Raw genomic sequence first — 26,460 nt, forward strand, 5'->3', positions numbered from 1 at the left:
CACAAATTAATTAGAAACAATTTTTTACATTCAAATGACCTTGACATTGAAGAAGTCAGTAGTATGTAAAAAAAATACATGCTAACATGAAGCACATTGTAAAAAAAGATACATCCCGTGCTGTTGCATTTTTGAGTCTTGCACCTAGGCTAACACAATTTGCCATACGACCCTAATACAGGGGGTACACGTATTCTGAACCTGCAACGGTTTAAGTGAGGATTTTGAATCTGAACTTCAAGTTGGCGGCGAAACTTTGGAACCTGTTTTCGCCTGGTAAGGATTATACATTATATATTTTCAAACATCTTGGCGTGCATCCGGCGCTACAATCTCCATGCTTTTCTCGGCTGTTTCAAGCTATTAGGTTATAAAACAGTTATTGAAGGAAAACCTTTGACCAGTTCACAAATGTGCAAAGCGAGATTTTGATTCCTTAAAATTCATTTTAGCTCAAAACACTTCTTTGCACTGGTTTCTCCTTCAACATTATTAACATGTTGTATTTTAATTTCCTGACACTTTCTCCGCTTTACAAGAGCTTTCATGGTCAAATTGTGCCCACCTAAATGTGTGCTGATACCAGTTTGGACGTTTGGGCATCCGAGCTGAATGAAATTTGACAAGCATTAAATTTTTAAAAAATAATAGCAAACTGGTGTGAGCTGACATCAGAGTGATTTTAATCGGCAGAGATAATCGCTTTTGACATGCGTCATCCTAAGTTAATTTCGCCCCTCTCACTTCAATTCCTGATGCCGCCACTATATGTCATTTTGGAAGTATTTGAGCTCTATATGTTTTACATTTAAAGAGCGATGGTATTTTTTTTATGGGCATTCGTATAGAGGGGTCATTTTTTTCAGGAAAGTCCCCAACTTTTTTAAGTATCAAAATCTCGCTTCCCACATTCGTAAAGATAAGACTGGTCCAACTTTTTCCTTCTATAGCTTTTTTATTCCTTGTAATAGCTTGAAATAAAAAGCCGAGAGAAGCATGGAGATAGTAGAGCCGCCATGATGTTTTGGAAATAAATAATTTATAATAATTAAACCGTTGCAGATTCGGAATACGTGTACCCCCTGCTAATAGCAACCATTGGACAAACACCGGAACGTTGCAATTACGGTTATGAAAATAATTGGAAAGGTTTACTGTAACCCAAATTATTTTTCAAATGAAGAAACAACATACAGGAAAAAAATCAAATTAAACCCCTGTCTTTTATTGATAATTGCCAATTTCCATTATAAATGTTTAACTGAATTTGCAATTTATGGCGGACATCTTGGGTGCCATATTGGATTTCTCGATTCTAATCACGTGTTGGCATTTTTTACAACAGTTCCATATACTACAGGCTTTGCCAAACATTTTGAATATAAGATTGCTTGTCACGGCTACTTAGTTGCCATTTTTCGCCAAATTCGACTGATTGTAACTCGACTATTAATGTCAATACCTGTGTGTGTTACTGAATAGTTAAATAAAATTTTGTAATACCAGTCATTAGCTTAGAAATCGGCGCCAATATTGGTTGTTGTCTTGGTTACCCCTGGTAACCTGCAGGAGGATGCCAGCTGTACACCATCGCTAAAAGTGAACTTCAGACACTCCCCGACTAAAATATAGAAAGAAACGGACGAAGAAATCACACAAAACCTTTAGGAACCTGTACTTAATGGGTCTATCGTAGGTATCCGACGATGGTTATGTTTAGTAATGTTGGTCAAAATCCGTGGTTGAAATCAGTAAGTATTGATCTTTTGGACAAATGGGGCTTATATATATACCGCAACTTATATAGGCCCTTATACACTTCAATAAGTGGGGGGGGGTGAAAATATTCGAGAGCGACGTTAAAATTCGAAAATAAATAGATACTACTACCTCCAAAAAGAAAGACGCAATAATGTTCTTTAAAGATCTATGAAAGTATTCTCAATTCAGTTGCAGACGTGTCACGACGATATTTTAAGTTCGTAGTTTTAACATTTTATCATAATTGCTGTTATAATCGATATATTTGAATAAACATGATTACATCCTGTATCCCATATTCGGATTGTTAAATTCGGATGTCAAATTTCTGTGCATGTCTTTTGTCTCAAGAAATAGTGTCACCGTGAATAGCTACGATTTTAAGCGTTAATATGTGTATGGTATAATTGTGTGCTTGCTTATCTTCGTTTATACATGAATTAAATTGAAGTATTGTATACTGTATTTTATTTTATTGTTCATCAACAGATCAGGTAGTCTAAAATAATAGACGTGTTATACGGGATTCTTCCAATCAAAATTGAAGGATTTGCCATATCAAAAATCTAAAAAAAATCCGTCAGCGTACAATTATTTGGACTACAGATCAGGATGTTCAAAAACCTAGTGGACGGTATCTACCATGTGGGAAACATGATGACAGCCAACATCAGCCCATACAAGGTCCAACTCGTCAAACCAGACACATATGATGGGTATGAACTTGAGTGATTTTCAAATTATATTTATATGCACTATGTGTATCTAATAATTATGCCCCCCTCGGTAGACTAAAGCTTATCCGAGTGATAACTCAACACTTCCTGGATGTGTGGTCATCAAACATGACATGAAGGTTTGGCCTGACTAGTAGATGACCCCTATTGATTATAGGGGTCATCATGTCAAAGGTCAAGGTCACATTGACCTTTAATGGTAAAAGGATTTTAAAGCTTGTCCGAGTGATAACTCAACAATGCCTAGAGTTATGGTGATCAAACTTGACATGGAGGCTGGGCATGATAGATGACCCATATTGATTTAAGGGCCAAAGGTCATGGTCACAGTGACCTTTAATGTGAAAAGTTAACAAAATTTCTCCCAGTGATATCTCAACAATGCCTCGACCAATGATCATCAGACTTGATATAGAGGCTGGGCCTGACCAGTAGATGACCCCCATTGATTTTAGGGGTCATCAGGTCAAAGGTCAAGGTCACAGTGACATTGGGTGTGAAAATGTTGTTTGAGTGACAACTTCACAATGCCTGCATCCATGGCCCTCAAACTTGACTTGGGGGTTGGGCCTGACCAGTAGATGACCCCTTTTGATTGTAAGGGTCAAAGGTCAAGGTCACAGTGACCTTGAATGCAAAAAGCTTGTCTGTGTGATAATGTGACAATGCCTGCACCTATGGCCCTCAAACGCAGACATTTAGGTTGTGAATGACCAGTTGATGACTACTATGGATTTTAAGGTAATAGTGTCAAAGGTCAGGGTCATAACTCATATGCATCATTAAAATTTCGTCATATTTACTTATCCCCTGCTGCTAAGAGGATGCATTTTTTTCTGCAAATATCTGTCACTATCTGAACATGATTACAAGCTACCTACTTTCCTCACACTTTGAATGGTCATAATCTTAAAACTGCCTCAAAGGCATATAATGTCAATGACAAATCAGTTTTAAATTCAATCCATGCATATTTCAGTCAATTGTCCAAATAATCCTGACAACATGGCGCTCAGGGGGGCATAATGTTTGACAAACATCTATTGTTTAATTTACGTTTACAATTTAATTTACAGCAATTCATTTAAGTCATTATACAAACAAGGAATGAAAACATGGTGATATGTATGTTATTGCTTGTTATGTAGGTATCATTTATTATCTGGTCATTGTGCAAAAGACTAGTGAGGTACATAGTTTATGATTTATGGTTATATTAATGGAGTTAATGAAACATCGCCAATAAGTCAACTGTCTTATAATATTAAGTAACACTTTTTGGAGGCTTTTTTGAAACAAAGATATAAATGTGATAAAAATAAAAGCATATCTCTGTCAATATTCTTTAAAACAACAAATCTTAAATTGGCTTTTATTTACTATTTTGTAAAATTTAAGTTTTCAAGGAGTATTGCATGATTTCTATGTTACTTAGAATTAACATGTATTTTGATATCTAAAAAGTTACATATTGATGGCTTTTATAAGTCTGAATATAAGCTTTCTGAGCATTTTAGACAAACCTGATGCCTAACTGGACACCTGATACTTACCTTACAACTTCATCTCATGTTTCATAGGATTAAATCATCTAGACAGACTATGAATTTCACTTTTTTGTTCGGTGATGATTAATATTGCAAAATCAAACTTTCTTAGTTGATACGACAAATGTATGTTATTTTAGATTTGTTGTTGTTAATTGTTTTAAAATTTATTAAAATATCTATGATTCATGTCTATATTTTAACTTTTTAAATTACCTACAATCCCCCTTTGATTTAAAAAATGCCAAATCAAAATTGTCATTTGCTTTATCTTTGTTATCATATAAAAAAAACATTACACAGTGCTGCCAAATCAGCTTGTTAGTGATGATAGCATTAATTCTTAAAACACATGCTTAATGGCAGTGGTTTGGCTACATTATCAAGCTCTTTAACCTCCTTTGTTTGTGAGGCCAATAAAGTACCACACATTACCGATATCCCAAGCTGAACCAAAGGTTTCAGGTTGGGGATATTGTTACGGCTTGATCCTTCTGTCTTTCCGTTTGTGGTCAGAATGTTACCCTTGATGTTATCTTGGCAAACTTAAAAATCGGGTCACATTAGGTCCGTTCTTCATTACAATATAATTCTCTCTACATAGTAATTACTTACGATTCAATATGTTTCCCCAAAATTTCATTCTGCAGACATAAATATTTCATCGTTTTGTATTTCGAATGTATGACTTATTACGAGGAATGAGCGAATAGTCTTCTAAAAAAAATTCTTAAACATTTATGTCATTCAAATCATACAAATATACATAGCATGGTATTCGTCCCATACTCGTAAAAAAACTTACTTCTAATTCTTTAAACAAAGATATATATAAGATTTTTGAATTTAAAGTGTTGCAGTTACATGATACTTTTAAGAATGTTTGCTTACAGTGCACATTAATATGTATATACTGATTCTAGATCTAGAGAGCTTATTTATTTGGTTTGTTATAATATGTACTATGTATCATATGAAATCATTAATTTCAGAAAAACAGTCGAAAAAAAGGGGAAATATTTCACTCTCTACAAGATACCGGGATGCTTCGAATGCATATTTGCAAATACAAATGCTTCAACAAAGTGTTTCAGGTACACCAAGCGTTAGGAATCGTGACTGTCTGCCTATTCAATCCTTGATAAGGTGTTCATGCAACTGTAAAAAATCACAATCTTATAAAATTTGCTTACCGTTTAATTATTTATATATTTAATAAAATTAAAATATTTCTGTGTATGGTTAAGAATTTATTTTAAGATTTAAGAGTTAATTATATTACTAAATAAAAAAGAAGAAAAACAAGCACATTTAAGTGTTGTTGTTTTTAAAACTTTCCTTTCTGTCAAAGATGCTAAAACACGCTTTGAATAAGTTTTTATTTAAGTATTTAAAAATAAGGCAATGGCACCAAGGTCTGTTTTGCACATAAGAAAGTAAATGAAGTAAACTGATGATTTACAGGCCTATAATGTCCACACTCATAATTTGCAGCCTTACCACAGTGGTGCTACATAAAGGAAATAATAAAACATATTAAATAATAAAACGTATTTCAGTGTTTTCCGCTTGTCGAAGGATGTAGAGGCCTTTACACTGTTTCGGCAATTGGACAAAACACTGACAGACCTTGTTGCTGGTACTAGCTCTGTATATGAGGAAGCGAAGGTTCAGCTAGCATGTGACACGGTCCGCCAACACCCAACATGGAACAGTGCTCATGTTGCCGCATACATTGGCGTGTTCGAAACATTTAAAGACCCTAAAGTGAAGAAGTAAGTCATTTTAATGTTCTTGGCACAAGGGAAACCACAATAACCATCATCAGTTTATTTGGAATTCTGTTAAATACAAAAATTGATAGATCAGATGGGCTTTTGATCATAGTTGAATATTCAATTACTAATTCATGTAGGAAATTAAAGAATATAGCTCAAAATAATGTTGTTAGTTGTATTTTTAGCTCCACTGGCCGAAGGCCATGGAGCTTATGTCGTCACAGATTGTCCGTCGTGAGTGCGTGCGTGCGTGCGTGCGTGCGTGCGTGCGTAAACTTTTACTTTAAACGACATCTCCTCTGAAACTGATAAGCGGATTTTGACAAAACTTCACAGGAATGTTCCTTTGGTGGTCCTTTACCAAAATTGCTCAAATGGTTCCGGTCCATTGCACAATATGGCCGCCAGAGCTAAAAATAGCAAAATCTTTAAACGACATCTCCTCTGAAACTGATAAGCGGATTTTGACAAAACTTGACAGTAATGTTCCTTGGGTGGTCCTTTATTAAAATTGCTCAAATGGTTCCGGTCCATTGCACAATATGGCCGCCAGAGCTAAAAATAGCAAAATCTTTAAACGACATCTCCTCTGAAACGGTTCGGCAGATTTTGATGAAACTTGACAGTAATGTTCCTTGGGTGGTCCTTTATTAAAATTGCTCAAATGGTTCTGGTCCATTGCACAATATGGCCGCCACAGCTAAAAATAGCAAAATCTTTAAACGACATCTCCTCTGAAACGGATAGGCAGATTTTGATGAAACTTGACAGAATTGTTCCTTGGGTGGTCCTTAACCAAAATTGCTCAAATGGTTCCGGTCCAGCTGCACAACATGGCTGCCAGGGCAAAAAAATAGAAAAACCTTTAAAGAACATCTTCTCAGAAACCGATGATCAGATTTTGATGAAACTTAACAGAAATGTTCCTTGGATGGTCCTTTATCAAATTTGCTTCAATGGTTTCGGTCCACTGCACAAGATGGCCCCCAGAGGTAAAAATAGAAAAACCTTTAAACGACTCCTCCTCAGAAACCGATGATCGTATTGCAATGAAACTTGACAGAAATGTTACTTGGGTAGTCCTTAACCAAAATAGCCCAAACAGTTCTGGTCTGCTGCACAACATGGGCACCAGAGCTAAGAATAGAAAAAAACGTTAAACTACATCTTCTCAGAAACCGATTATCAGATTTTGATGAAACTTTACATAAATGTTCATCGGGATGCCCTTTAACCAAAATTGCCCAAATGGTTCCGGTCCGCTGCACAACATGGCTGCGAGAGTTAAAAATAGAAAAACCTTTAAGGACTTCTCGTCCGCAGTCTTCACGAAAAACATTTTAACCTACTAGCCAGTTGGACTAGCATAATATTTTACTAGTCCGAATGACAATCTAGTAGTCCGACTATTTTGCCACATTATAAAACTGTATGCTTGAGGTAAATACCTATTTCAATTGAGCAGCTTGCAGTTTGAGTAAACATTTCTTTATTATGATGCTCATGCAGTGATAGGGAGTGACATCCTTCTGTTGGGAATAGTGCTCCTTGTTTTTCAGAACCTATGGGTACTATGTAAAAACAAAAGGCATCTTGCTTGAATAGACTGTAATAATATCAACATGGTTAGAAAAGAAATGCCATGCTTTAATAGCTTTGATTACATTTTACTACTGAATTACCTCCCTTTAATAGAAAAAAAAATAATGTCTTAATTTTTCACGTATAGCATCTTTAAATAATTTTTAAACAATAATAATTTATGAGTAAACATATAAGCATAAAGTTCTCACAAAAAGATCAATTTAAAAACCTTACATTTATACATAGGAAAGTATATATAGACTGAACATTAATTTTCGTTTAAATGACATTCTGAAAGTTTATGAAACAGCTATTTTTAGTAACTTAAATGGCCGAAAAGTGTAAGTGAAACACCAAATCGATTCTATCTCGTCAGTTCTTGTTCAGGTTAGATACTTGCTTCATAATCTATTCAGATTAAATGTTAACCGATGATCAGATTTTGATGAAACTTGACAGAAATGTTCCTTGGGTGGTCATTAACCAAAATTTGTTAAATGGTTCCAGTCCACTGCACACCATGGCTGCCAGAGCTAAAAAATAAAAACTTTTATACGACTTGTCGTCGAAACCGATGACCTTTTTTCGATAAAACTTGACAGAAATGTTTGTTTGGTGCTCCTTTACTCAAATTGCCCAAATCATTTCGGTCCACTGCACAACATGGCAGCCAGAGCTATTAAAGTAAAAAATTTTTTTAAATAACTTCTCCTCAAAAATTGATGATTGTATTTCTATGAAACTTGACGAAAATGTTCGTTAGGTGGTCTTTGCTTGAACCTTTTGGCCAGTGGAGCACAGGCACTGATGTGCCTCTTGTTAATATAACACCTGCACTGCAAGACGTGTCAGTCTAATTTAACATTTAAATATCTATGCATGAAATCTACAACTAGCTTTCTCTGTCTTGCAGGTTGATCAATGATGTAGACAGTGTGTCTGGTATTAGCCCACTTATGGCAGGTATCATAGGACGTCAGAAACATTGTATGCACGAAATGCTTGTAAATGGGGCAGAGGTGGACAAGGCAGACTTTGTGGGCCACACAGCTTACCATTATGCTGTGAAATACCTGCCAGAAGTCTTAGATGTGAGTGAATTTAACACCTTGAAAAAGACTAAGAAACAGTCATTCTGGTCATAGTCATTCTGGTCATTGAATTTCACTGGATTAGCAGAGTTAATTTTGTTGTCATTCAAAATAATATTCGATGAACAAAGGCACCAGTATCAATTTGAATGTATTTTATTACTAGATCGTCTGATTTTTTCAATGAAATGTATATAGACCAAGGCTGTTATCCAAATCAGCACAAACCTGAATTAAGTCAGGGCTTTTAAACAAACTGGGTTTTGTTACATGTTACTGGTATAATTATATATATATATGAGCTTGTGGGTTATAATTTTATAATGATATGAACATGTAGCATTCAGGTTTGTGGTCTTGACCGTGCAGGGGTAGAAGGGCCTACTCTGCGTATGAACAAAACTCTTTTTGATAGAGTGTTATTCTTTTATTCCAATTAACATTTTCAGTTCCTGTTTGACCATGACAAACACAAGACATATGACTGGACAAATGAGAAGGGCCACACCGCATTGTACAAGGCATGCATGGAGGCCCCTGAGCCCCGCCCCCAGGGGGAAGCAATTGAGAAGAGTGTTGCCGTGGAGATGTTACTTGAGGGTGGGGCTGATCCTTACATCACCAACAGTTACAAACGGCCCATACATGAAGCAGTCGAACTAGGGGAACTAAGGTAAGCATAAACTTTGTTCTCTGTTTGTTAATAAAGTAAACGATAAACTGCAGTGCCTGTTAAAGAGGGCAAACCACACCGATTCTGAGATGACTACTCAGTGTTACATGCCTTGTTCTTTAGTTCAAGACATGACAGTGAATAAAAGCATGGCTATACCATCTCGGACCTTTGGCTATTATCCATACATTCTAGTGGTTACATTCAACAGATTCTATTTGTTTTAATGTTTATTATTTTATGTTTAGTTCACAAGTTGAAATTTCTTCCCATATACATTTTGGGTGTTGCGAAACACTAAAAATAATTGTTATTTTGGCTGCAACTAATTTATGGGCTTGAAAAAAATACTTATACTTCAGCTGTATCGAGCTGATCCTAAAGAAACACCCAAGTCAGAGGAATGCGAGGGACAAAAAGTTCCAGGGCTGTCCACTACACTGGTCCAAAACTAGAGATGTAAGGGCTGCTTGTAGAAGAACAAGCTATTTTCTCATGTGTAAAGGCTCCAATACAATTACAATAAGAAAAATCTTATTTGTCACCAAGGCGCCATTTCAATAAAATTTAGGTCTTAACATCAGTTATCTTAAATCTAGATAAAAATTACAAATGGCAAAACATCAGTTGTTTTTATTGCCTAAACCTCCTGTTCATTTTCAATGTTGGTTTAGTTCAATTTACACAAATATGTAGCAAAATAATTAAACCATGGCACTAAGATTACCCTGTTTTTTAATTTATGACTAAAATCGACTAAGATAATTATTGAAATGGCCCCATTTATAGAAATCCAACTTTTTTATTGTCAGTGCAAGAATTCATTTGATGCCACATTAACTATTTACTTGCCAGTTTATGAAGTTATTTAGCTTGTGTACTATGTTTTCCATATTTATATAATACATGTATGTCATTTCAATAGAAGAAATAATGGCTTAAGCTTGGATTATATAGAGTCAAGACGTTGCTTTAAGTTTACATATTTAATAATATCCAATAGAGAAGATAAATAGTTTCAAGTATGAAAGAAGAATATCATCATAGTAACATGTACATGTACCAGTATAAATATTCATGATACCCAGGTGACGGAGTTGCTGTGTCGACTGGGATGTGACGTGGACACTGTGAGTGGGACGAATCACACACCTCTCCAGGTTATGCTCATGTTTGGGCGCAAGGAAAGTCTTATGGAACTCCTGTGTTACGGGGCTAACGTCAACATTGGGGACAGCAATGGTGACACTCCATTACACTTTGCTGTGAAGGTACTTAGATTTCTTGATGTTGTTCACTTGCTGTTATGTTGTGCATAAACATGGAAGCATGTGTTTGATAGAATGTTATTGTGTTGGAGTTTGTATTAACAATATCATGTCTGTTTGTTTGATTTTTTAGATATGTTTGAGATTTTGCATATCCACTTTTCTGTTTTAAGTGTGGAGGCGCTGCGCACAAGGGCAGCAAAAATAAAGTAATTGCATTTGAGTTTCCCTCCTGTCCAAGGCCGACATTTATAAAACATCTTTAGTCATTTTCTTAAGTTAAATATCAAACTGATGTTATGACAAATAACATAACAATATCTGAAGTACTTATTTTTCATTTACTTGAATGAAAAACATGCTTTATGTTAAACACCTTTTAATTAGACTACGGTATGAATATTAAAGGAAATCGACTTAAGTTAAGAAATGATTGAAGATGTTATACAAATGCAGCCCAGTCTCCTTATAACCATGGTGGCTTTGAAATAATCTTAAATTCTTTAATGATTTAAGCATCATTGGACATGAAGTTAAATGCTGCATTTATACAAAACATTAATTGCCACTTTGTTTTACTCATATGTTATCCTTTAGCTCACCTGAGCACGAAGTGCCCAAGGGTGAGCTATTGTGATAGGGGATTGTCCTTTTCGTCATCTGTCCATTGTAAACATTTTCCTTAAAACAACCTCCTCCTTAACCATAAGGCCAATTGCAAGCACATTTCACAGGAATGTGACTTGGATGTTTCTTTTCCAGAATAATATTAAAAGGTTCCATGTAGATAATCTTCTCAGAATCCACCAATTTCAAAATAATTTCACAGCAATGTTCTAAAGGTGGTCCTTTATCAAATTCCTTCACACTATGTTAGTTTGTTAATAACTTTGCCCATGGGCGATCATCTTGTTTTCGCTTTATGACTTTAAAAATTCTTATCCTTAGAAAACACTGGCCAGATTTCAAAATAATTTTACAGAAATGTTCTTAAGGTGGCCCTTTATCAAATTCCTTCAAGCCATGTTGGTTTGTTTAAAACTCTGACGACAGAAGGCGGGGCTATTTTTCATGACTTAATACTGAAGAATAATTATGTACCAAGGTGCAGTTTAAGTTAGAAAGACAACACCGGTTGAAAGAGTTTTTATCCGGCTCTCTATTTGAAAAATCTTCTCTCTGAAACCACATTGTCTTTCTGTATGCAGCATTATGAAGTGGTTCTTCGCCAAAATTGTTAAAATTATGTCCCCTGGGGTCAAAGCAGATCCAGTCCCAGGAGTCTCAGGTATTCTATATACTTAAATAGTAAAATCTTTGTAGGGTTAGGGTTAGGGTAGGGGTTAGGTATGTAAACTTTCTTCTCTGGAACTGTAAGGCCCTTGATATTTTGAATGTAGCCTCATTTAGTGGTTTTAACCAAGTTTGTTCAAATTATCCCCTCATTCAAAGCTGTCCCTACCCCGGGGTCTCAGATTTTCTATATACTTTCATATTAGATTGTTTTAAATTCTTCTCTGAATTGTAAGACACAAACCCTTGATATTTGGTAGCCTAATATTGTGGTTATTTACCAAAATAGCTAAATAATGTTCCTAGGGTCAAATCTGGCACAGCCCTGGTGGTCCAAGGTTTTCTATATACTGATGTAGTAAAAATCTTTATTGAAACCACAAAGTCAAGACCCTTGATTATTGGTATGTATCCTAACGTAGAGGTACGTTATTACCTACATCAATAGTTAGCATTGACACCCTTTAATAGCAACCAATGACTTCCTTTACTTGTTTTGCACCCACATACATCCATAGCAACCAATGACTTTCTTAGCACTCAAAGCCTTCCTTAGCAAACAGTGACATCCTTAGCAACCAAGGACTTCCTTACCAACTACCTTCATCCATAGCAACCAATGACTTCATTAGGAATTAATGTCGTCTTTAGCAAAGAATGACTTTCTTAGCAACAAATGATTAACTTAGCAATAACTTCATTCATAACAACCAATGACATTTTTTTCAAACAATTACTTTCTGAGCAACCATTGAATACTTTAGCAGCCAATTTCTTCCTTTTCAACCTTAAATCTCCTTAGCCACCAATAGCTTCCTTATGAACCAATGATTTCCTTAGCAACCACTTTCTTCCTTACCAACTACCTGCATCCATATCAACCAATGACTTCCATGGCACATCTGTTGCCACTGGGAATGACCAACTGGCAATGTCTTCACTTTCATAGAAATACTGTTGATTTCCCTTAACAACGACCATCCTCCTTATCAACCATTGAATATCTCAGCAATCACTACTTAGGCAAGCAGCAACATCCTTAAAAACACTGACTTGTTGGTCATTTTTATCAGGTGAGGGATATAGGGCCATCTTGGCCCTCTTGTTTACTTATTAACTGTGCAAACTGTTGATGTTTCCTTTACCAAGTACCTTATTAGCTTTCTACTAATGTTATCTATAAGATAAGAGGAGAGAAAAATTAGTTCAAGTCATGGGTCATGTAGTATATGTCATGTTAATAAAAATGATAAGATAAGAAAGGAAACAAATCAAATCAGTTAAGAAGGTTGTAATGCAAATTATTAATTATTATACAGCTTAATTCTGCATGTTCAAACACAAGTTGCAAAAGTTCAGCAGATCAATATGCTTAATCTTTGCATTTAAATGTATTTTTATGCCATGAAGATTTTCAGTTTATTTTAATTTTTTTAATGCAAATTTCTATTCTTTCCTTATATTGAAAAGTACTGAAACTTCACTCATGAAACTTCATATGAATGTTGGTTGAGTTTATAATGCACTTGTTCATGCTGTGCAATCAAAAAGATGACATTTAACTGTTCTATGTCCAGGTGGCATCTGGGAATATTCATCATATCTGTGATAGTTCTGGTTTACAAAAATGAAATAAAAATGATCAAATGCCTCGTATCACGATTAGGAATGCTTTAAACGTCTTTAATTTATTTCTAGTGACTCTTTGCAATGTTTGTACTAATTTATTTCCCATTCAGTCAGATGACATAGATTTGACACGGACATTTGTGGTGTTTGGAGCAGATGTGAACCAACCAAACAACAGCAACCACACCCCTAGACACATGGCTGCTATTTCCAAGAAGAGCAAAAACAAGTAGGCTAGTGTATAGTCAGGGAGACATTTTAACCTTTTTTTAAGCAAGTTTTCACTGAAACCTGGTTATTAGAATGACATGCATTGTTATTTAGGCAGGTTGGCGTTCGGCCAGGCAGGCAAGTGGGCTGGTGGTGTGATCAAACTCATCTATGAAATTGAATAACTTAAGTAAGGGTTAATATACCTTTTCCAAACTTTTAATATAGGGAGAGCTCAAGGATACCATTCATGGGATTGTGTTTGGGGCCCCTTTGGTCAAGGTCAAGGTCACTGTTTCTATAAATAGTTAAATGCTTGAAACTGAATAACTTTAGTTAGGGTTGACATATCTTGACTAAACTTGGTATTTAGGAAGAGTTTATTGATACCTTTCATGGGACTGTGCTTGGGGCCCCTGGGGTCAAGGTCACCTTTGCTTAAAGTAGAAAAATGGTTAGTACAAAATAACTTAAGTTAGGATTAACAAATCTTTACAAAACTTGGTATTTAAGAAGAGTTTATGGAGACGTTTTATGAGATTGCCTTTGGGAACCCTGGGGTCAAGGTCACTGTTTCTTAAAATAGAAAAACGGTTGAAACCATACTTTGGTTAAGGTTGACATATCTTGACCAATCTTGGTATTTATGAAGAGCTTATAGAGGACTTTTATAGGATGTATTTGGGGCGTCTAAGTGTTACTATAATTAGAAAAAAAGGTTGAACTGAATCTCACAATGAAGAATGAAGATCTTTTGAAAATAAATGAAAACCTGGTTTCGTCACATTGCGACGTTTCTTCTAACCTTTTGTGTTACTTTTGTCAAGTGTAAATTTAATCTTTTGAATTAATACTTCAATAGGATATGTAACTCTTAAGCAACAATATTGTTTGTCATTAATAGAAAAAATGAAATGTAACTATTCAAAGTGGAATGAAAAAATGAAAATGCTGGTTTTTGGCTACTTTTGAGGCTAAGAAACTGTGTTAGGACATGTTCAAGTAATATTAAGATTGTTTTATACTTTCTTACCTGATCAATATGTTTTCCTTGCCAAGTGAGGTTATCCTGCACATGTTGCATGTGTCTGGGGCCAAGCGTTGTTCTACGGACACCAAGGGATGTGTTGCGGGCTGCTCCATGGAGGGAACCAACAACGGCAAACCAGAGGAGAAGTCAAAAAAACTCTTCCAGCTGGACAAAATGGGTGCGTAAAGTGTGTGCTATTGAACAAATTTCAGTTAAATTCATAGTTATTCTTACTTTATTTTAGAACATGCATGTATTTTAGAGTCCCTTTCTCCTGGAATGATAATGCTTTTCTAAAACAGTCCCAGTTTTTGTTATCTAAAACAGTCCCAGTTTTTGTTATATGAGACTATTCCATTGTGAATTTTTTAATTGTCATTTCCTTAAGAAAATGTTATACATATAAAATGTTGATGTGAATGTGTTTCAGCGTTGTTTGATGACATGCTGTGTACGGCAGTTAGCTGTTCAGCCATGATGGAGAGCGGGAAAGGGGAGGCCCTGCTGGACCTCACTGATGGACCAATCGATGTCGGAGATAGGGTAGGCTTTACTGGGAAACTAAGATCACGTTCAATCATGTGGCGCCAGTTGTATAATACTGGATAAGTTATCCGCATCTTTTGGTTAGTTTGCACATGCAAGCAATTAAGTTTGTCAACAGTCATCATTGGATAAATATTGACCAATCAATAAACATTTCTTATAACTTGAACCAAACAAAAGAATTAACTGGTTTTATACAATTGACTGGTAAAGTTTATGTTTGTGATATGTTTTAGTCTATCAATAATGCTAATGATGTAGACAGTTTATCAATAATGCTAATGTTGACAATTTATCTAAAGCATCCTATTTTGTATATGGTATGGCTTTCATTCTATTCCTTAGTGATCAACCATCAAACAGTTGTAGTATTGTATAAGGGCATTGCTTATATGGGATTTATTGGAGGAAAATGTCAAAAGTGTGATACGATGTGTAAAGTATAACTTCTTAATTGGATTGTTTGCCAACAGTAGTCACCATGAGTTATGAAGGAAGAAGTGTTGTGTTTCCCCAGGTGCTGTGCCTGGATGGTGGTGGCATACGCGGGCTGGTACTTATACAACTGTTAGCGGCCATAGAGGAGGCTGCAGATACCCCTGTCCATGAACTGTTTGACTGGGTAGGGGGGACCAGCACAGGGGGGCTACTGGCCCTTGCCATGGGTATAGGTAGGTACATGTGCGTTAAGGTAGCAGATACCCCTGTGAAGAAACTGTTTCCCTGCTGTTAACTGTGAGGGGGGGGGGAGGGGTAGAGAGAGACAGCTACCGATGCTCACTGATGCATGGATATTTGTCTGATACTGTAACAGACTCCTGGTATTGAGGGTATATATGTTATTGGAGCAAGAATGACAGGTAGTTTACACTGAAGTTGTCCTCTCCCTGTGCAGCTCTTTTCCAAATTTTCTGAAACTTGGTGGCAATGTTTATGAATGTAGGTGTGGAGTATGATAACCTGCTATATTTATTGTGGAGAAATTGACTTTGAATTGTGGAAATGTTACCAACATGACCATGTCTTCTTTGTAACTTGAATTTGAGCAATATTAAGACCAAACTTGATAGTAATGTTTTCAGGATATTTGCTCTAACATGTTTGAGAACAATAGAGATTGCTGTTGGCATTATATGTGGTAAAAGAGCCGCGATGTACAACTTTAGGCTTTGGCACAATTATGGGCTTTGGCACAATTATTAAAATGATATTTTTATTACTTTTCATGTGTTCTTAAAGGAATAGTCTTGATGATTTTCAACAGTTACTAAACCTTTGTTTTCATAGCATTCACAGCTTTTGTCCTTACTTTGTTTTAACAACATTCATAGTTTAGCTCCTAGATCATATAACTATTTTGTGTGTGATCACTTTATAGGCAAGCCATTGCCATACATCCGTGGAATGTATTTCCGCCTGAAGGACCAAGTGTTTAATGGATCCAGACCATATGACTCCATTCCGTTTGAAAACCTGCTGAAGGTAGAGATTGGGGAAACCAGAGTCATGACCGACATTAAACACCCCAAGTGAGTTACTGTAAAAATATGTATATTAAATATATATACAGTCGAAACTCGTTATGTCAACTTTTTTGGACCTAGGGAAAAAAGTCGAGATAACGAACATTCGACACATCGGAATTACAAAAATTATCACCAATCCCAACAGATTTTAGTTTGATTTATGTTTGATGTCTGACTTCTGCTATTGAACAGTCTTGTTACATATTACCGTTGTGAAAACAGCAAAAGTATTATTGAAAAATTGATTTATTTGTCTCAAATTTATTAAATTCAATTCAATTTATTGGTTTTAAGAAGTTTGCTTTCTACATGCAGTGTAGAGAAATTTCTTCGTCACGTAACTTTCATTGTTGTCGAATTTTCCCATTGATATCACCGGCGTCCGCGTGCATTTCAAGAAATGTCTCTTGTACAATAAATGTCTCTTTAAAAAAAAATATGAACAAACAACTTTAATTATTCACAATTATTAAATAACCTCCAATTATGACAGTTTGTTATTTTGACATTTACTCTGTAATTTAGCGACATGTCGCAAGTCATGAATATTTTCACACCTACAGCTCAATCTATAGTTCGACATAACCAACAAGGAAAATGTGTGAAATTCGACTACAGGGACTGAAAAAGGAGGTCGACATAGCAAAAAAATCGAGATAGAAAAATCGACACACATTTTTTGTCTTGGAACGAGCCACTTTGTGCGAAAATCCATGGAAACAAGTTATATAAGACTGCTGGCAAAAAAATAGATCACAGATTTTTTTAAAAATGATGTTTTATCCATTTTTTTTAAACCGTTAGTAACGTTTTTTAGCCATAAAACATTAATTTTCGAAAAAAAAATATGAAAATCTACGATCTGAGTTTTTGTCAGCAATCTTAAATCATTGTTTTGCAGATATTTACGCAAAAATTTGCCCTTTCCAAGACAAAAAATAAAAAAGTTGTAAAAATGGTAAATCTGTGAGAGTGCAGCTTTAAAAACAGCTGATAGTGATAGTCATATTTTATGTTGCATAATACTACTATTGCAAACTTCTTTCACAACTATAAATTATGTGTCTTTCACAAGTTACAAATGGAAACCTTAGAGATCCATATATTTATATGTTATATTTACTAAACATGTATAGAGTGATGGTGACGGGTGTGTTAGCAGACCGGTTCCCGGCAGAGCTGCACCTGTTCCGCTCCTACCAGCCCACCCTAGATAAGCCCACTGAGCCCCACGGTCGCGGACAAACCTTCGAGCCAATCAAAGCACCACATGGTACAGGATTTTTTATATTGGGCACATAGAATGTACCCTAACTTCAATTAGTTTTGAAACAGTAAATAATTTATAATACCTGGTAGTATTTCTTTTTCAATACTATTTCTGCACAGATCTTTTAAACTTCAATATCACTATGTCGCTAATAATGATAAATTTAGGGAATCACTGGGGTTTGTTAACCCCTTAGATTGTTCTCTGCTTATTCATTTTTTGGTTAAAATTTCAATAATATGAACGTTTCATAAACACAAGTAATGAGCAGTTCAAAAAGATCAATAGCCAGATATAAACAATCTCAAAATGTTACAGAGCAGCTCATGTGGAAATGTGCAAGGAGTACGGGAGCAGCCCCTACATACTTTCGGGCGTTTGGTCAGTTTATGGATGGGGGCATGATTTCAAACAACCCAACCCTGGACGTCCTCACTGAGATACACGAGTACAACACTGGTCTCAAATTCAGGGTGGGTTCTTTATTTTAATGTCTGTGTCAAAGGGTCCAAATAAGCTGAAACCCGCTGGCTTGGCTCTTGTTAAATACTTGCAAAGCATCGTCAAATTGTAATTTTTCATTTATATGATTTTAAAAGCCAAGTGGTGAAGTAGCAATTTGGATTGTTGGTCATATTTTCTTAAAGATTGACTTATCCAAGATCTTGTGATAAACTGTTGGAAGTTTTGATACATTTCATCAAACCAATTCAAAGTTTAATATGATAAATTGTGATTCACATAGATAGATATCTATGGGTCATTCCATGACAAAGCCAGAATTAGTGACTTAAAATAAAAATATTCAAGTTCAGTTCATGAAAATGTTTTATCCTTGAAATTTTTTAGGGAATCATCCAAAACAATTTTTGAGAAATTCTGTTTTAAAGCAGCAAACTTTAAATATTATCAACTATGACATCACAAGTCGTCAAGTACTTTAATGTCATATATAGGTATAAACCAAACCACATTTATCTTCAAATGAAGCACAACTTTCACATCAAATGTTATGTTAGGAATGCTTACTGACTGAGTACCAAATATAATCTTTGATTTAAGATTGTTACTTTCATTTAAGAGTGATCCTCAAAACCCATCACCTTCAGAGAACTCAACTATGATATGTGTAGAAACTTTTTTAACATGATCCTTTAAGAAAGGTAATGTTTTGTAACCTTCTGAATAAAAAATTGCACAACAATAATTTTATACCACTAATACAAGTTTTGTCCTGGAACGGCTAGCATGTGTTTTACAACAAGTACATGTTTAATAACAATTGTTCTAAAGTGTACTGTAGGATCATTGGTAAGATAGAAAATATGTATTTTATATGTCTGTCGTACATTATCACTGTGTCTTTATGTGGTCAATATTTAGAAGGGTTTCTTTTAGGTTTCAGTAAATATTGCAGTGTACTAATGGTTGTATTTAACCTTAATGACGATTTTTTATTTTTTTTATAGTTATCGGGCTATCTCGCTGTACAACATATAAGATATAAGTTTAATTAAGGAATTGAATGGACATACATTTTGATATTTACAGCAATGGTGTGAAGAACAAAAAAAAGAACCTGGCTCAAAAAGAAATGAGGTTCTTTATAATGTCCTTGCCTTGGAGTAACAGTCATAGTCAGGACTATAATTATAATCCAATTAATCATTTGATAAAGGATTTCATCATCGTCATCATTATCAATGTCATCATCATCATCGTTGTCGTCGTCATCGTCATCGCCATTGTCATCATACCATTGTGGTAATAAGAAAATGTATTGGGTAGTGTCAAATTTCTTCATAAAATTTAAAAATGTCAAGTTGTAGGATTCTCTTCAACCTTTTCAAGTCCTGATTATGTTGCTAATGATTATGTATGCTATCTGCTACAGGTTTGCTATGCATGTTGGCATGTGTACGCATATGCATTGTTTCCCTAATGCTTTTATATGCCTTTGGCATCATCATTAGGGTCCATTCGGTTGTGTAAGTCATCAAATACTGTTCCTACCATTCGTGTTATGAGAATTAACATGTTAATACATTCAACTTGTTTCAGCACTTTTGTTACGTTGCATTTTGGTTCTTTTGGGTTGTTATTCGGTTAATGTGAAGTCAGAAAGAAAGTTTACTGCAATGTATTGGATTTTAAAGGCTTTTACTATGTTGTTGCATGGTTTATACATTACTTCATTATTTTATCTTTATTAAATATGCATGTACACAATTATGGGAATACAAAACAATAAATGTAGTGCTGTCACAACATTGGACATTCAAAAAAAAAGAGTAAAATGTTGTGCCAGGATATGCACAACAATCATCCTTTGAATGTCGAATGTCTAATGTTTAGCAATGTAGCTAGAATATGAAAGATAATTACCATTATGTATTACAAAATTCATGTCAACACAGAGCAGTGTGTTAAATGTTGCAAAGTATTTTTTATGCCCCCCAAAGGTGGGCATATTAAAATCGCACCTTCCATCCGTGTGTCGGATAACTCGTGTCCAGGCTGTAACTTTCTCTTGTATGAACAGATTTTAAAATAACTTGCCACATGTGTTCCACATACCAAGACGACGTGTCGCATGCAAGACCCGTGTCCCTACCTCAAAGGTCAAGGTCACACTTAGTGTTTATTCACAATGGAGTGCTGCATATAAGGACATAGAGTATAGGTTGTCGTGTCCGGGCTGTAACTTTCCCTTCTATTGACAGATTTTAAAATAACTTGACTCATGTGTTATACATACCAAGACGACGTGTCGCGTGCAAGACCCATGTACCTACCTCTAAGTTCAAGGTCACACTTAGTGTTTATTAACAATGGAATGCTGCATTTTAGGACACAGAGTATAGTTTGTCGTGTCCGGGCTGTAACTTTCTCTTGTTTGGACAGATTTTCAAATAACTTGCCACATTTGTTTGACATACCAAGACGACGTGTCGGGTACAAGACCCATGTCCCTACCTCTAAGGTAAAAGATACTCTTAGTGTTTATTCACAAGGGAATGCTGAATATAAGGACATAACACTGTAGGCTGTCAAGTATGGGTGGTATTTTTTGATGTTCAGATGCAATTTAAAATAACTTGCCATATGTATTTGACACGCAAAGGCAAGATCAACTTTTCATGTACTGACCTTTTTCATAAGTCAATGTCACATTCGGGGGCATTAGTCACATACTGTGACAGCTCTTGTTTTAAAGTGAATCATTAACTGATATTCTGTACAGTATCTTATTAACAAATGAGTAAAAATGTTATTTTATTTATGTAATGTCTTAATTTTTGCCAGAATGAGAGAGAGAAGGTGCGTCCCCTTGGTGTAGTAGTATCGCTGGGTTGTGGGCGGCCCCCGAAGGTCCGACATGACCACTTTGACGTGTACAAGCCCAGCAGCCCTCTAGAGATTCACAAGGTCTACAAGGGAACAACGGCATTACTTCAGCACCTCATAGAAGGGGTAAGCACCTCATAGAAGGGGTAAGCACCTCATTGAAGGGGTAAGCACCTCATAGAAGGGGTAAGCACCTCATAGAAGGGGTAAGCACCTCATGGAAGGGGTAAGCAGCTCAAAGAAGGGGTAAGCAGCTCATGGAAGGGGTAAGCACCTCATAGAAGGACTTAGCACCTCATAGAAGGGGTAAGCACCTCATAGAAGCGGTCAGCACCTAAAAGACAGGGTCAGCATCTAATAGAAGAGGTAAGCACCTCATAGAAAGGGTCAGCACCTATTAGAAGGGGTAAGCAGCTCATAGAAGAGGTAAGCAGCTCATAGAAAGGGTCAGCACCTATTAGAAAGGGTAAGCAGCTCATAGAAGAGGTAAGCAGCTCATAGAAAGGGTCAGCAGCTCATAGAAAGGGTCAGCACCTAATAGAAGGGGTAAGCAGCTCATAGAAGGGGTCAGCAGCTCATAGAAAGGGTCAGCACCTAATAGAAGGGGTAAGCAGCTCATAGAAGGGGTAAGCAGCTCATAGAAAGGGTAAGCAGCTCATAGAAGGGGTAAGCAGCTCATAGAAAGGGTCAGCAGCTCATAGAAGGGGTAAGCAGCTCATAGAAAGGGTCAGCAGCTCATAGAAGGGGTAAGCAGCTCATAGAAAGGGTCAGCAGCTCATAGAAGAGGTAAGCAGCTCAAAGAAAGGGTCAGCAGCTCATAGAAAGGGTCAGCACCTAATAGAAGGGGTAAGCAGCTCATAGAAAGGGTCAGCAGCTCATAGAAAGGGTCAGCACCTAATAGAAGGGGTAAGCAGCTCATAGAAGGGGTAAGCAGCTCATAGAAAGGGTAAGCAGCTCATAGAAGGGGTAAGCAGCTCATAGAAAGGGTCAGCAGCTCATAGAAGGGGTAAGCAGCTCATAGAAGGGGTAAGCAGCTCATAGAAAGGGTCAGCAGCTCATAGAAGGGGTAAGCAGCTCATAGAAAGGGTCAGCAGCTCATAGAAGGGGTAAGCAGCTCATAGAAAGGGTCAGCAGCTCATAGAAGGGGTAAGCAGCTCATAGAAAGGGTCAGCAGCTCATAGAAAGGGTCAGCAGCTCATAGAAGGGGTAAGCAGCTCATAGAAGGGGTAAGCAGCTCATAGAAGGGGTCAGCACCTACTAGAAGGGGTCAGCAAATCATAGAAGGGGTAGGCACCTAATGAAAGGGGCAAGCACCTAATAGAAGGGGTAAGCAACTCATAGAAGGGGTAAGCATCTCATAGAAGGGGTAAGCACCTCATGGAAGGGGTAAGCACCTCATGGAAGGGGTAAGCACCTCATAGAAGGACTTAGCACCTCATAGAAGAGGTAAGCACCTCATAGAAAGGGTCAGCACCTAATAGAAGGGGTAAGCAGCTCATAGAAGGGGTAAGCAGCTCATAGAAGGGGTAAGCATCTCATAGAAGGGGTCAGCACCTACTAGAAAGGGTCAGCAAATCATAGAAGGGGTAGGCACCTAATGAAAGGGGCAAGCACCTAATAGATGGGGTAAGCAATTCATAGAAGGGGTAAGCATCTCATAGAAGAGGTAAGCATCTCATAGAAGGGGTAAGCATCTCATAGAAGGGGTAAGCAATTCATAAGAGGTTTTAGCACCTCATAAAAGAGGTTAGCACAACATAAAAGGGGTGAGTACCTCATAGAAGGGATAAACACCTCAATAAAAGGGGTAAGCAACTCATAGAAAGAGTCAGCACTTCATTGCATTTTAGTGTGGATCTGCTTTAATAAGCTTATACTTTCTTAACAAAGATCAAGGTATTGTCATAACCTTGGTGTTGTCATTGTCAATGTGCAAAAACTTGCATTTTGGCCTTAACTCAAACACCATTAAAATATGAATATGACCCATAATTCACATTTTCACTCAAACAATATGTATGTTTATAATGTTGTTTGAACTTTTTGTCATGACCTGACAATGTAAATAATATATTCACAACCTGGTTACCAGGCGACGGTGGCGGAGGGTCGTCCAGTGGATCGTGCACGAGCATGGTGCAGCATGATCAACGTCCCGTTCTACCGCTTCTCTCCCCAGCTGTCTGAGGACATAGCCCTGGATTGTACAGATAATGAGTCGCTTATCAACATGCTGTGGGACACGCAGTGCTACATTGTGGCCAACCATCACCGCATACAGCAGGTTGCGCAGCTGCTCAAGGCGGGGAAACAAGCCACCGGACACGTGGGCGGGGATGCACAGCACCTCTCCAGTGTACAGGGTGTCTCCACAGACTTGAAGGACCTGAAGCTTCATGCTGCGAGCTAAAGTGGAGATAGTCAATCATAAAAAGCCAACATTAAAAGTTGGCTTTGTTTTTCCAAGGTAACTGTGGTTGACTTTTAAGAACAAAGTGTACTGGGGATGTATCTTATAATTTTAACCCGATTATTGAACTGAAGTTATAAATGTTCTCTTGCGATTGAACTATATGATTAATTGGCCGATAAAAATACTCAGATTTTGCTCCTTAGATTTTGATCAATCTAAGTTGTTATGAAAAATAACCCCTGGTCATTTGATCATGCTAATTAGTCAAATATTGTTAAAAAATTATGATGATTATGATACTAATTTTCTGTAATGTGCCATTTTATTTAACGCATAATTCCTTTAGTTCATATTTCTATTTTTGTAGTCCTGTTTCAGACCATTTTATACATGCCATATTTCTGAGAGGTTTCCCAGGGGATTTTGGTCTGAATTCCAGGGGATTTTGGTCTGAATTCCAGGGGATTTTGGTCTGAATTCCAGGGGATTTTGGTCTGAATTCCAGGGGACTTTGATATAAGACAAGGGGAATTTTACACAGTGAAAATTTAGTGCAATTTCGACTTTCATTATATAAGACTTAAGTACAGAAATCTGAATGAGTATTTACTAACATTTATTTATTGCTCTAATATACATAACAAGGTAAGAATAAATAATACATTATAAATTCATCATGTCACTTCATAGCAACAATATATAATACATCAGCATTATAAAAAGAAAAACGAGATGTTGTGAATTTACACCACTAGTATGTTTACTATAAATGTTGGTCTGGGACAAACAACAAAATTAATTTATTGAATTTTTATTGCATGTAGTTTCAACTTTAAAGATTTTGTACAAAAGGTGATTTTTTCAAGACATTGTGTCTACAAATGAAATGCTCACATTAACAGTTCCTCAATGTGTGATTTTTGCTGTATTTGAATGGTAATGTATTACTATTAAACTGTGTGTTTCTCTTTTACTGCCATATATATCTTCAGTTTGCATTTGTTGATGAAATTTTCTAATCCAATAATTTGTAATTGTTTGTAATAGTTTGTAATTGTTATCTTCAGTTCAAGTCTGGATTTATACATACATGTATATGTATATTAAGTTACGGTATATTAAGTTATTGATGTTAAATTATCAAGTGTTATTTTATTGTTATGTTTTTAAAGTGTGTAAAGTTTAATTTAACCCACAACATGGCAGAAAGACATTACAAGTATGACGGACCAACGTGCAAAGAACACTTCATCTCCATTTCGTTTTTGCTGTCTCTGTTTCAAGCACCATTACACATGTGCATGTCTGAGGCCCTCTGTGGCAATGAGGGTGATACTTTACATTTACAATATAAAGGTAACATGAATTGTCTTTCTTTTTATGATTATATCTATTTATTGATATAAAGTTTGAATTGCTTATCAAATGTATTTTTCAATGATTATAGGGTATAACAGCCTTTTTCATATATGTAGATTCAATTTAATGTGTTGAAATAGATTTGTGCTGTGTTCTGTTCTATAAAATCATCATAGTTATTGATTTTAATTTATTTACCTTCATATATCCTTTATTTGTTCTTTCAATTTGTTTCTTATCATGTATTGCCTTGTTATATCATCGTCGGATACCTCCAATACACTTTTATGCTATGCTTTGTTGTGTACCATGGGCAATTTGACTAGGAAAATCTCCTAATTATGAATAATGAGGCAATTTCATTGGTTCCAGAAGGTACCAGATCCTTTCCCATAAATAAAATATTCTGACGAAAGCCAGAATTGAACAAGATCCACCTTTTCACTACAGTTTCACTGTTGACACTACAGGGTTATTGAAGATTATGTAATTATAACATGAGAATTCATTGGAAGAAGAAGTCCATATGCCCATAATTTTTGAACAGAATTGTTTTCAGTAGGGTATTGTATCCTCCAGTTGTGTTGTCTGGTTTAAAGGTATTCGTATGAAATGAAGTTTAATGTTTTGTATAGAAATAAATAAATCAAGATAATTGTTAGCAGGCATGTGTTGACTTTTGATTGTATAATCAAATTATAAGTCCAAGATGTGCTTAAACTATTAAAGAAGGTCTTATGTACAGGCCCTGGCATCACACATTTACTATGAAGGGTAGTGGCTGCAAAAATACACCAAAGTAATACTATGTAAATCATGTGGAAAGTGTTTAATGACAATATAAATGAGCCTGCACATATTAAAATTCTATTAATAATGGTTATCTTTACAAGTTGTGGTGAAACAAATAGTTAAGGCATATGTCTACAAATCCATGTAAGCATTCTCAGTGTATTTAAGCATGAACATTTACATTGATGATATGTTTATCATTTTTATGTATATTTATAATTATTTATATTTACATCATAAATTGTTCTCTTATTGTGCTGTGATAGAATTACCATTTACATGTATAATTTCTTTCTAAATAAATGAGCAATGATATGCTATTATTTTTTCGGTCCTTCTAAAGGTCCCTTAAAACTACTAGGAACTGCTTATAGTTTCTAAGAACTATGTATAGCTACAATGAACTGCTAATAAATACTAAGAATTACTTAGAGCTACACAGATCTAGTAAGAGATACTAATTACTGCTTAGAGCTACAAAGGTTACTTGGAGCAACTTGAAGACACCAAGATCTAAAATACACTAACAGCTACTTGGAGCTACTAGAACCATGTGTCAGCTGTAACTTATATATTTGTATTCGTTTACCGAACAAATTTTATAG

General features: G+C 35.9%; 1 protein-coding gene across 5 annotated transcripts; it reads left to right on the top strand.

Annotated features, from left to right (window-relative positions):
* Positions 1-1,838: 1,838 nt before the first annotated feature.
* Positions 1,839-26,170, top strand: LOC128209844 (85/88 kDa calcium-independent phospholipase A2-like). Of its 5 annotated transcripts, none has more exons than XM_052914088.1 (19): positions 1,839-1,978; positions 2,251-2,477; positions 5,038-5,139; positions 5,605-5,820; positions 8,321-8,498; positions 8,948-9,171; positions 9,534-9,630; positions 10,260-10,442; positions 10,613-10,648; positions 13,472-13,590; positions 14,631-14,779; positions 15,032-15,144; positions 15,665-15,818; positions 16,526-16,676; positions 17,810-17,946; positions 18,262-18,416; positions 19,495-19,542; positions 21,250-21,417; positions 23,384-26,170. In XM_052914088.1, exons 2-19 carry the CDS (start codon positions 2,374-2,376, stop codon positions 23,699-23,701), a joined length of 2,652 nt encoding a protein of 883 aa, XP_052770048.1. In that variant the 5' UTR covers positions 1,839-1,978; positions 2,251-2,373; the 3' UTR covers positions 23,702-26,170. The 5 variants fall into 5 exon arrangements, with proteins under 5 accessions (XP_052770048.1, XP_052770073.1, XP_052770064.1 ...); XM_052914097.1 differs by having other exon boundaries at positions 1,887-1,978; positions 2,368-2,477; XM_052914113.1 differs by lacking the exon at positions 19,495-19,542.
* The last annotated feature ends 290 nt before the right edge of the window (positions 26,171-26,460 follow it).

This window comes from Mya arenaria, chromosome 2, assembly GCF_026914265.1.
Source record: "Mya arenaria isolate MELC-2E11 chromosome 2, ASM2691426v1".
In the NCBI taxonomy this organism is placed as follows: Eukaryota; Metazoa; Mollusca; class Bivalvia; order Myida; family Myidae; genus Mya; species Mya arenaria.

Coding starts and splice junctions, on each gene's coding strand:
- LOC128209844 (XM_052914088.1), top strand. CDS start 2,374: ATGTTCAAAAACCTAGTGGACGGTATCTACCATGTGGGAAACATGATG. Junction 5,140..5,604: donor GCTTCAACAAAGTGTTTCAG/GTACACCAAGCG, acceptor AACGTATTTCAG/TGTTTTCCGCTTGTCGAAGG. Junction 5,821..8,320: donor AAAGACCCTAAAGTGAAGAA/GTAAGTCATTTT, acceptor TCTGTCTTGCAG/GTTGATCAATGATGTAGACA.